The sequence below is a fragment of the Dipodomys ordii genome, unplaced genomic scaffold (genome assembly GCF_000151885.1).
Source record: "Dipodomys ordii isolate 6190 unplaced genomic scaffold, Dord_2.0 Scaffold1, whole genome shotgun sequence".
Classification (NCBI taxonomy): Eukaryota; Metazoa; Chordata; class Mammalia; order Rodentia; family Heteromyidae; genus Dipodomys; species Dipodomys ordii.
In genome coordinates this window covers 44065891-44077558 of record NW_012267217.1, presented here as the reverse complement: position 1 = coordinate 44077558, position 11668 = coordinate 44065891, and the positions used below count along the sequence as shown (strand labels likewise).

At 42.0% G+C, this 11668-nt stretch overlaps 2 protein-coding genes across 3 annotated transcripts in view; both read left to right on the top strand.

Annotated features, from left to right (window-relative positions):
- Positions 1–2855: 2855 nt before the first annotated feature.
- On the top strand, positions 2856–4625 carry LOC106000136 (gamma-crystallin D). The gene is made up of 3 exons (XM_013035380.1): positions 2856–2865; positions 2975–3217; positions 4285–4625. Exons 1-3 carry the CDS (start codon positions 2857–2859, stop codon positions 4555–4557), a joined length of 525 nt encoding a protein of 174 aa, XP_012890834.1. The 5' UTR covers position 2856; the 3' UTR covers positions 4558–4625.
- Positions 4626–11400: 6775 nt separating this feature from the next.
- LOC106001682 (gamma-crystallin E-like) overlaps positions 11401–11668 on the top strand; it is a 1779-nt gene continuing 1511 nt past the window's right edge. For both annotated transcript variants that reach the window (XM_013036765.1, XM_013036723.1), the window contains exons 1-2: positions 11401–11409; positions 11519–11668. The exon at positions 11519–11668 is cut by the window's right edge. In XM_013036765.1, coding sequence (XP_012892219.1) covers positions 11401–11409; positions 11519–11668 — 159 coding nt within the window. The remainder of the gene's footprint in view (positions 11410–11518) is intronic.

Sequence of the window (11668 nt, the reverse complement as noted above, 5' to 3'; positions counted from 1 at the left end):
AAGAAAGAAAGAAAGAAAGAAAGAAAGAAAGAAAGAAAGAAAGAAAGAAAGAAAGAAAGAAAGAAAGAAAGAAAGAAAGAAGGAGGAAGGAAAAAAGGAAAGAAGGAAGGAAGGAAAGAAAGAAAGGAAGGAAGGAAGGAAGGAAGGCAGGCAGGAAGGCAGGAAGGAAAAAGAAAGAAAGAAAGAAAGAAAGAAAGAAAGAAAGAAAAAAAGAAAGAAAGAAAGAAAGAAGGAAGGAAGGAAGGAAGGAGAGAGAGAGAGTTCTATATGCAATCATGAGGACTTTTGGCTCATTCATGTTTGCCAAGCGCACTGTGAATACCTTGGGACTTGAATGTGACACACATGTGTCTCTTCTGAAATTTTCTGTACAGAATGTACATCAAGTCACATTTTGACCCAAGCCATAGCTGTGGAGCTTTATAAGAAACCTAGAGTATTTTCCTTGCTTCTTCAGACCCAAACTGAAATAGAGTCTTTTCTCCTTTTAGTCAATGGGGGGAAAAATCCCAACAAATCCTTGTGTTTTAGTCTCTAGACAGAGCCTTCATTTCAGTTATAAGCTCTTGTCAACAGAGGTAGTGGTCACAAAGATGGCTCTACTATCTCCTCAATGTTTTGTTTGTTTGCTTGCTTGAGACAAGGTCTTACTAAACTGTATAAACTGACCTCAAACTATATATGTAGCCAGATTGGCCTCAAACTTGCATTTCTCCTGTCTCAGCTTCCCAAGTACTGGGATTATAGGCATGACTCACTACACCCAGTTCCCTACTTGTTTATTTCCTGAGCCATACTGTCCATGCTCTCTGAGGCTCTGAATTCCACTTCTTTCTCACATTTTACTATTTTCATCCCTCCATACTCATCCCACAAAACACTAGATTCAGAGACGACTCTGAGAAAAATAACATTGTAATCTTATTTATGGCCATACTGGAGTGTGAACTCAGACGTGTGCTCTTGCCAGGAAGTCTTTCTACCAGTTGAGCCACACCCCCAGACTATCCAATTCATTTTTTCTTATTTTAAATTTTTAATTAAAATGATGATGGAATATATGTATATGAACACATATATTTATATAGTTTTTATTTTTTAGCCTAGTTATATGGCTCAAGCCTGGAATCTCTAACTATTTAGGAGGTAGAGATCTGGGAATTGTGATTCCTGGTCAACCCAGGTATATAAGTTCACAAGACTCCATCTCAACACTGGCCAGATACCAGGCAATGTCTGTCATCCCCAGGAATAAGGAGACTACAGTAGGGGGATCATAGCCCGGGCCAATGTGGTACAGGAAGACCCTACCTCAAAAACAACCAACACAAAAAGCGGTTGGGAGAAAAAAAGGAAAGGGGTTGGAGGTATGGCTCAATTAGTAAAGCACTGCCTAGCGAGCACAAGGCCTTAAGTTCAAATTCCTGCACTCCAAAAATAATAAGAAAAAGAAATTGTTTATTGTGTAATGTTCAGATCTGTTTCTATCACTTGAACCACACCTCTCCCAGCCCCAAGTGATGATTTTCATTAGTTATAGTCTGACTGCTTATTTTCCATTATCTGAACGGAAGTAGCTTTGTCATCCATGTCTACACACATGCAGGAAATCAGAAGCCAGAAAACAAGAAGTAAAATAACCATAGCGCGCATAGTTGGGGTTCCACTTGGACAGATTTGTCAGAATGAAGCCCTTCCATGGGTCCACATAGAATTGTGAGGAATTCTTTGAACGTGACAGGATAGACACTAGGTCCCCTTCCACTCCAGCGCTCTTTCCAGTCCATCAAACTGCTGTCCAGACCAATACAAACATTTTAAAGTCTTCCTAGACTGCGGGCCTTTAGACATTTATTCCTTCCTCTCTCTACCCCATTCCTGCCATAGCTCTCCTTTGTATTCTACCATTCATTTCCTCTGAGTGAAAGGCCTTGTTTGCTCTTGATCACCAGAGAACAAAGATCCTGCCAGAAGTGTTTCTTAGGAATTTCTGTTCATGCTACAATAAACAAAGCATGAATCTAATTTTCATGTTTTAAATGGATTCATTTTCCTTATTTGCTCATTTCAAGCGCAGACATTTCCCTTTAGTTCTTCTTTCTAAGAGTAAGCATCTTGAAACAATTTTGGAAGCACAACTAGCTAAGATGAGTTGTTTTAATTCTCAACTTCCAGAGAGGACCGGAATGAAATCAGAACCAATACTGACAACCAGTACCCACTGTTTTTGGCTGTACTAAAAGCTTGAAATTCTGCAAATTTACCCAGGTGGAAGGGAAGGGGGGAGCATTTTACTTTCTATATTCTATAATTCTGAGGCTCTCCCAAAGGAGTAATTTCAAGTTTTCAACATCCAGTTAAATTCATTCCTTTCCTGTAACAATCAATATTGAAGTTGCAGCGCATGGGTATAACAGTCAGGCCTTACAGATTATTCTATGTTTATTGTATTAAGATTCTAGGGGTTTATTTGTCTCCCTGCCCCCACCTCCACTTAGAACTACTGTGTTTTCCCCAACTATACAAATGAAAAGGGTGGATGGCTACATGAAACGGCTGAAGCTCTACTTCTATTATTAAATAGACAATGTCCCAAACTACTTTTGTTTTTCCCAAACAATCTCCACTGCATCAGCCAGTGATAGCAGCACGAATATTCCAGAAACCCACAATGAGACTCGTGGACTATGACAGCAAAGAGGGAGAAAAAAAAAGAGAGAGAGATGAACATGCCCTTGCTCCCCCGAGGGCCCCTTTTGTGCTGTTCCTGCCAACGCAGCAGCCCTCCTGCTATATAGACGGCCACGCTGCGCTGCGGACACACACAGCTCAACCTCACAGCCGCCTCCACCAGCCATGGGCAAGGTGAGTCCAGAGGGCGCCCGGCCGGGAGGGGACCCTGCTGCCCACCGGGCCCCGGGCAGAGCCCCCTGCAGCGCAGGCGTCTGAGCCCCGGCCTGGCCTCGCCTTGCAGATCACCTTCTACGAGGACCGCGGCTTCCAGGGCCGCTGCTACGAGTGCAGCAGCGACTGCTCCAACCTGCAGCCCTACTTCAGCCGCTGCAACTCGGTGCGCGTGGACAGCGGCTGCTGGATGCTCTATGAGCAGCCCAACTACCAGGGCTGCCAGTACTTCCTGCGGCGGGGCGACTACCCCGACTACCAGCAGTGGATGGGCCTCAGCGACTCCATCCGCTCCTGCCGCCTCATTCCAGACGTGAGTCTACATCTCCCGTCCCCACCGAGGCCCCACGGGACCCTGGCAGCATAGCTGCCAGTAAAGGTTCAACAGTGTAGTCTAGGGATGACCGGTCCGAATTTCTGAGAAGGAGATGAAAAGATCCAAGGAGAGCTGGCATGGATTCCTCCCATTTTGTGGGGTGTGTGGGGGTTGTTCCCTCCACAGAAGCCAAGTGGTGCCCAGAGGCTAATCCACCAGTCCTCGTGGCGTGGGAAAGCGTTGACAGCCTAGGTGGGGTCTTGGAATCACTTAGAATGGGATTATAGAAAACCCACTGATACCTAGGAGAGGAATACTGGGGCCCTGGTGGCTTGGCGGCCAGGGAGCCTACAAGATCATCCTCTGCCACCTTTTGCTTATTTTGAGTGTCCTCTGGTCATATAAGAATAAAAGTACTTTCCCTTTAAGTACAGCCTCATAGATATTTGGCATGTGTCATGTGTATTTCATACACACCTTTAAAGGCTACCGTTTAAGCAAAAAAAGTTCTTGGATTTAGTGTTTTGTTTTGTTTTTTGCTTTTCCTCATTGTCAGTTACTGACTGAACATTCATTGTCTGAGACTTGAGATGGTTTGTATTTTATATTCTGTTTCGTGTTTTATATTCTAATGTATAACACATTTTTATTATGTTTTAGTATATTTATTTTTAGAGTAAGACGTGTTCTCAAAATGGCAAAAATAATTAGTTGTGAACGTCTGAATCTCTGAGGTTAGGAAGTTCTTAGTCTTTGGCAATGTCTGAATATATTAAGATGTGAGATTTCATCCCCCCCATCCCTCCCCAACCCCACCCCACGCCCACTCCAGGGGTCTTTCACTCACACTTTATGATCTTGGGAAGGTCCTGAAACTCTGCTCTCAAGAATGAGGAGTTTGTAAGTATTCAGCACTAAGTCATTTCGTCACATTTAAAAATGGACTAAACAAGCCTCTACCACCACACTGGACTGCAGTTAAGATGGGTGCTCTGAAAGAATCATTTCATTTCATGGTTGTTTCTCACTCCCTTTCTGTTCCTGTCCGTGGACCAACCTACCAGGCTGGATCTCACAGAATCAGGATCTATGAGAGGGAAGATTACAGAGGCCAGATGATGGAGTTCACTGAGGACTGCCCTTCTCTCCAGGAACGCTTCCACTTCAATGACATCCACTCCCTCAATGTATTGGAGGGCTGCTGGGTCCTCTACGAGATGCCCAACTACCGGGGCCGCCAGTACCTGCTGAGGCCGGGGGAGTACAGGCGCTACCACGATTGGGGAGCCATGAATGCCAGGGTGGGCTCTTTGAGGAGAGTCATGGATTTCTATTAAAATATGTTGTCCTGCATCGTTTCTCCATCTGGAAGCTAATAAAATACTTTCTGTGTGTTCCTGGCACTGATTTACTTCTGTGGTTTTTTTCCCCTTTTGTTTCACCAGTTAGTTGTTATTTCATTAGATAGACAGCCCAGGCTGGCCTTGAATTCTAGATCTCCCTGCCTCACCGTCCCAAGTGCCAGTATCACAGGTGCCCATCACCTACACAATGCATGTAAAAACCAAAATGTGTGACCCCCTGGATAACCAAATCAATTCTCACAAGAAGTACCCTGTGTATGAAGTGAACTTTCCCACTTACAAAGCACTTCCACAATATAAAATCTTATTTGGCTTTCAGGCTACTTATTGTTTCCAACTAAATTATTATGTCTGTTCAGTTTTCTCTGAATGAAGCTCTGAAAGCCAAAGTTCAGAGAGTGTGATACAATTTTGAGACCAGAGGTTCTAAACCAGAAAAGTCTTCAGAAATTGTCTAAATCTCCTAAAATCCTATGCAAACTTGAGCTCACAAATTTGTCGGACTCCCTTCCTGGTGATGTGGCCACGCGAACTGTTCTGGCCTTTGAAAGGTAAGTGGAGGGAGGTAGTTGCTAAAAGGGAGAAAGAAACCTCTTCAATGAAAGAGAGATTTCTGGTGGTACAATTCCCCCTTACTCCAGTCATCTTTTATCCGAGAGGTAACAAGGCTGACAAAAAGAACAGGAGAATTGCAGAGATACTGGCCTTGGGTCCAAGGTGTTGAGCCAATTATAACCAGCTTTTACCCTGAGACTTCTTGGAGTGGGACTAAAATAAACCCATGTCTGTTCAAGCCAGGGTTCCTGAGTGTTTTGTTATCTGCTATAAAAGCAACATAGACCACGATATAACTCCTGTTGTCACTGTATTTGATGTCGTGCCCTGCATCATGTATATACATTTTTCTAATTTGGGGAGGGGAAGGGAAATAACAAAATGCTGAAACAAAGATACAGGTTGACCCATTGTAACAATGACATGTACAAGACACTATGTTGAAAACAAACTTTACAACTTGGGGGGAAGTGGGGAGTTGGGGAAGTGGGAAGGGAAGGGATGGTAGGGGAAAACCAAAGGAGGAGGTAACAATGCTCGATAGGAAATGTACTCATTATCTTACTCATGTAACTGTAACCCCTCTATATACTATTTTTACAATAAAAAACATTTTTAAAAAAGCAACATAGACTTCTAGCCAAAGTACAGTTAAATTATCCTAGGGACTCTATAAACTTTCTTCAGAGTCCCCCAAAAATCTTGACTTGTAAAGTGAAAAAACCAAAGTAGGGGGAAAAAGAGGGAAAGGGAGAGAGAGAGAGAAAGGAAGAGAGAAGGACAAAGAGAAAGCTAAAGTAGCCATTATATAACAATATAATCTTAAGGCGATAAGGTGTTTAGCATCGACCTGAGGATCATTCTATGCAAGATAGAGTCAAATTGTATTGTCACAAGGACAACAATAAAGGTGGCAGCAGGTTCCAGAACCACAGCTCAGAAAGAACTGATTTTCCATAATGCATCAGGAAGATGCTTGTCAAAATCATGATAGCACTAGTTTATAGATTCTTACCACAGAGTCATTAAAAACAACCAAGTTTCATTCTGTCTCTCTATATAAGCACATGCAACAAATTGGATTCTAATATTTGTATGGCCTTATACATATACAACATACATGTGTGTGTCAACTACTTTGTATTAAACTATATGTAAGTAGGACTCTATGTTCACTTACTTCGTAGCTCTTTTCTTGCCTCTTTTATTCCTTATCTTTTGTTCTGTGTTTCCTGCACTCTCATTACTAGGAAGGAAGAATGACTTAAAAAGTAATGTGACTATATCATTTCCCTGGTCAAAAAACACATAAGAAAACTTACAATTCCTTTGAAAGAAAACCTGGCCCACATGATCCAGTTCCCTATTAGTCTGATACCAACTGTCCGTCATCTCAGCTCATTGGGGCCTGTAAAATTCTTCCACATTTCCTTGCCCTTGCTCACATTGTTTTCTTTATTGGATTACCCCTCCTCACTCTCTACCTATTGAGCTGCGTCTCTTCTAGTCCTCCACAGCCAGGTTAGAATTTACCCTAATCCTATAGCCCAAACTCAATCTGAGGTAGTTAGGCTGCTTTAGAATAAAAGTAGCAAACAAGTCTATATTACTTGGACAAACAATAGGGACACCAGTTATTTCAGGTAATGGGAAGTCTGGGGAGAGCATAGCATCAAAGCATGGTCAATTCAGCAGGTCAACAATATCATCAAGACCCAGGTCTTCTTTGACTCCTCCTCTGCCATACCTAGCACAGTCCTGAAGCCAGTAACCTTAGCAACCAGGAAGTAGCTGTGGGCTACATCTGAGTCTACTTCCAAAAAAATGCTGAGTAATAGAAAGCACTAAGAGCTATCTTGGCCTAGAATAAATTGTGCCCAGGTTAGAAATTCCCAGGACTAAGGAGAACCTCAAAATATTACTGTGTCAAGTATAAGCTTTGACACAAAAAGGAAATCAGAATGAAAGACGCAAAAAGAGATACAGAGTGGATATCAAAGGAGAGAAAGGTATCAACGGAAAAACACTTCAAGATGCCAATTATATTAAGTAAAGGAAAGCAACCACAAGCGATTTCGTTCTTGACATGTTACAATTCCCTAACAATTCCTGCAGTTCACCTTTTCAAGGGGAGTGGTACCAATTATTGGCAAACATATATTTCATTAATCCTGACTGATAAAGGTGTAAGAGCAGCGGAGGAGGAAATGTAATCAAATGTTTGATCCACTACCAGGAATTTAGAAACAAATTCTAAACATGGAAAAATGTTATGCACAAATTATTCATTCAGATGTTATAATAATGAAACAAATGGAAATTGCCAATTTTCCAGTACTATAGGAATAAGCAAATGTGGCGCTTAAATCTTGGTTTTTACCCAAGAATTATTTATGAAGTGGTAACCTGAAAAATGTTTGATGTAATGTTCACTGAAATGATCAAAACTGTATTGATGATTTGGGGCAGGGCTTAAGTATTAGAGAACTTTCCTACCCAAGTGCAAGACCTTGAATTCAATCTCCAGCAGAAAAAAAAAAAGTATGTGTAGTACATTTTTCCCGCAAGCATCATTAAATTTTTAAAGAAAGGCAACAGAATTTCAACCGTAAATTTAAAATGCAAAGCACTCCCAAGCTCATACCTATAATCCTAGCTACTTGGGAGACTGAGATCAAAGTTCACAGTTCAAAGCCAATTTAGGCAGCAAAATCTATGAGACTCTTATCTCCAATTAATTACTAGAAAGTGGAGCTATGGCCCAAGTGGTAGAGTGCCAGTCTTGAGCCAAAAAGCTCAGAGACATTGCCCAGGCGTTAAGTTCAAGCCCCAGGACCAAGAGAAAAAAAAACATACTCAGAAATCTATTTTTATAGTTGCTCCTCAAAATGCTGAAACATAAAGAAAAATTATAAAAGAAATAATGAAAAATTGCCCTTAGTTCTACTTTCTATAAGAATATACATAATTAACAATTTAGGTTTATGTGATTTTGATTGTGTGTATTTTCATAATGCTTAAAATGTGGCATTACCCTTTATTTATCTTCAATTGTCTCATCGCAAACCTCAGCTCTGCACCCACTGAACAAAGCTCCTCCCCATCTTCACTGCCCTTACAGTTCCTGGAAACTACCATTCCACCTTCTGTCTCTCTGTATCACCTTATTCTATCTACCTCAAATAAAAAGAATCTTACAGTATTTGTCCTTGTAACAACATATTTTAACATCGTTTTCTCCACTGAATGATATTGTCCTGTCCAAATTCATTTAGCAATAAATGCAAGATTTTATTTTTTCATTTGCTATGTAATTGTTTTCTGTATCTAGGTTCTCTGTATCTAGCATCACACTATTCAGATTACCATAGCTTTGTAATAAATTTTGATATCAGGAAATAGGAGTCCTTTTTCAAGACTATTTTGGCTTATTTGAGCCCTTTGAGATTTCATGTAAATTTGTGAGTGTATTTTTTCCTGTTTCTGCATAGATATCATTGACTCTCTAGACTGTTTTAGGTAGTTCTTATGTCTTAACTATATAAAAATCATCTAATCCATGAGCATGATACTCCTCTCTGTATCCTTAATTTCTCTCAGAAATATTTCATACTTTTAGTGTATAACAGACTTTCTTTTAATGTACAGTGATTATTTTCTATATTCTTAAACTCTCAGAAAGCATGGGGGAACTGCATAGAATCTCATCAAACAAATGGTTTATATTTTACTTAATTATGTTCTATTTTGGATATTTCATTTGTATCTAATTTTCTAATATTATAAAAAATATTCTTCAGGGCTCCTGTGGTTCATAGCTGTAAATCTACCAATCAAGAGGCTGAGATCTGAGTTTAAATTTAGCTCAGGAAGGAAAATCACAGAGATTCTATTTCTAATTAACCAGCAAAAATTAAAAAAGCTGTCCTGGAGCTGTGGCTCAAGTGGTTGCTCACCAGCAATAAGAAACAAAGGCTGAGTGAGAACATTGAGGCCTTGGGTTCAAGCCCCAGTACTAGAGTGTGTGTGTGCACATACACATACACACACACCAATTCTAATAAACTACTATTATGCATAATCTTTGTATGGACCTTTAACTGTTTGTTTTTGCCAGTCCTAGGATTGGAACCCAGGGCCTGGGCACTGTCTCTGAGCTTCTTTTGCTCAAGGCTAGCACTCTATCACCTGAGCCACAGCACCATTTTTTCTGTTTATGTGGTACTGAGGAATCGAACTCAGGGCTTCGTGCAAGCTAGGCAAGCACTCTACCACCAAGCCACGTTCCTAGTTCTATGTTGAACTATTTCTTTTGGGGCATTCTCAGAGATGGAATGATTATATGAAATGCATAAAAATCAAGAAGAAAAAGTGATTACATATTACAAGTATATTTTTATAAAAGTCAGTGATTTAAATTTTTCTCCTTTCTACTTCTTTATACTTCAAATACATGTATATGTGTGTAGGTATATATACACACACATACATATATATGTATATACCTACATACATGTATGTATGTATATATGTATAATATTTGGTAGTACCGGCAGAATACTTGCCTGGTAAGCGCTCTACCACTTGAGCCACCTCTCCAGCCCTTTATGCTTCAGTTATTGTGCAGACAGAGTCTCCAACTTTTGCCTGGGCCAGGCTTGGACTTCAGTTCTCCTACCCCCACCTCTTGAATAAGTGGAATTCTGGGCATATATCAACAGACTCAGCAAAAGTCATAATTTTTTGGGGGAGTCCGGTCGTGGGGCCTGAACTCTGGGCCTGAGCGCTATCCCTCAGCTCTTCAGCTCAAGGCTAGCGCTCTACCACTTGAGCCACAGCGCCACTTCTGGCTTTTTTCTTTTTGCTTATGTGGTGCTGTGGAATCGAACCCAGGGCCTCATGCCTGCAAGGCAAGCGCTCTACCACTGAGCCACCTTCCCAGCCCAAAAGTCATAATTTTTTAAAGAACAATGTGTGACTGAGCTTATTAAACTTCTGTGGATCCAATGAAATTTATTCAGGAAAAATTATATATATATATATATATATATATATATATATATATCATAGGAATGTGAGGGGGTGCTCAAGTTTGTATCCTTATATCCAGAAGAGGAAGGCATGGGTCTCAAAGTTAAGGGGAAGGAGGTTTTGTTTCCATGTGTCTTGGAGATCCTTTTAGTTGCTACTGGGAGAAAGGATTGCAGGCTGGGAATGCTTCCACCCCAATTGTCAGCACAGTTTTCCCAGGTGGAGAAATCTTGCTCTGGAGACAGCCGAAGTCCTAGAGCTGCTGGAAGTCTTGGGGACAGGAAGAAAGACTGCAGTTTCAAAAGGAGGGCCTCCACTGGACAGCAAGCAGCTAGGGTTTTGTCTCAGGTTGAAATAGGCAGATCTTTTATAAAATAAAGACATTCAAAATGTGCTATATTTAGCAACTATTATGCCTTGGTTCACAGCTAGAATCAACTAAGGCAAGGCCTTTCTTGGAAAAACCACTAGTTGAATAGAAGAAAATTAACGATATAATAACAGCCATGGGTCCCCTGGTGAATCCTGGAAGGGGTTCCCTTGCCTGTGTAGTGGAGATCCAGTGTTGTTGTCCAGAAAAGCCCTAGAGCCTAGATTGAGGACACGTGGGTGATCTGGACTTCCTGGGGTCTCCCTTTCTGCCACTCAGCGCCCTCAGTTATTAGATCCTCTGTGTTAGGGACATACACAGAACACAGAGAAGTTTTCTTAGGGAAAAATCCTATCCCCTGGAGAAGACAAATTCATGTCCTTGTCTCATATTTCACTTGCAGAAAATGCCCTCTAAACTAACCAACTCCAGCTGCAGCCTATTCTGACCTCACATTCTGTTCCTACTCATTCTTGTGACTCCAGTGGGCATTATTTTGAAAATTTTATAAAGTAGCCAAAGCATTCAATTCCCACGGTCAACTGGTTAAGCAGATTTTGTTCTATTCCAATGTTCTCGAATAGGCTTCATTTACAGGCCCCAGTGGTATCAAGTGACCATTTCACCAGGTCATCACTTCGAAAGCTCTGGAGCATCTAAGAGAAAACATACAATTAGCACCCCCACGCCCCACACACCCCATGGTCATTCTATAGAAAAGAGACAGAGAAAAGTGCCCTTGCTCCCCCGAGGGCCCCTTTTGTGCTGTTCCTGCCAACGCAGCAGCCCTCCTGCTATATAGACGGCCACGCTGCGCTGCGGACACACACAGCTCAACCTCACAGCCGCCTCCACCAGCCATGGGCAAGGTGAGTCCAAAGGGCGCCCGGCCGGGAGGGGACCCTGCTGCCCACCGGGCCCCGGGCAGAGCCCCCTGCAGCGCAGGCGTCTGAGCCCCGGCCTGGCCTCGCCTTGCAGATCACCTTCTACGAGGACCGCGGCTTCCAGGGCCGCCACTACGAGTGCAGCAGCGACCACTCCAACCTGCAGCCCTACTTCAGCCGCTGCAACTCGGTGCGCGTGGACAGCGGCTGCTGGATGCTCTATGAGCAGCCCAACTACCAGGGC

Coding starts and splice junctions, on each gene's coding strand:
- LOC106000136 (XM_013035380.1), top strand. Junction 3,218..4,284: donor CCTGCCGCCTCATTCCAGAC/GTGAGTCTACAT, acceptor CCAACCTACCAG/GCTGGATCTCACAGAATCAG.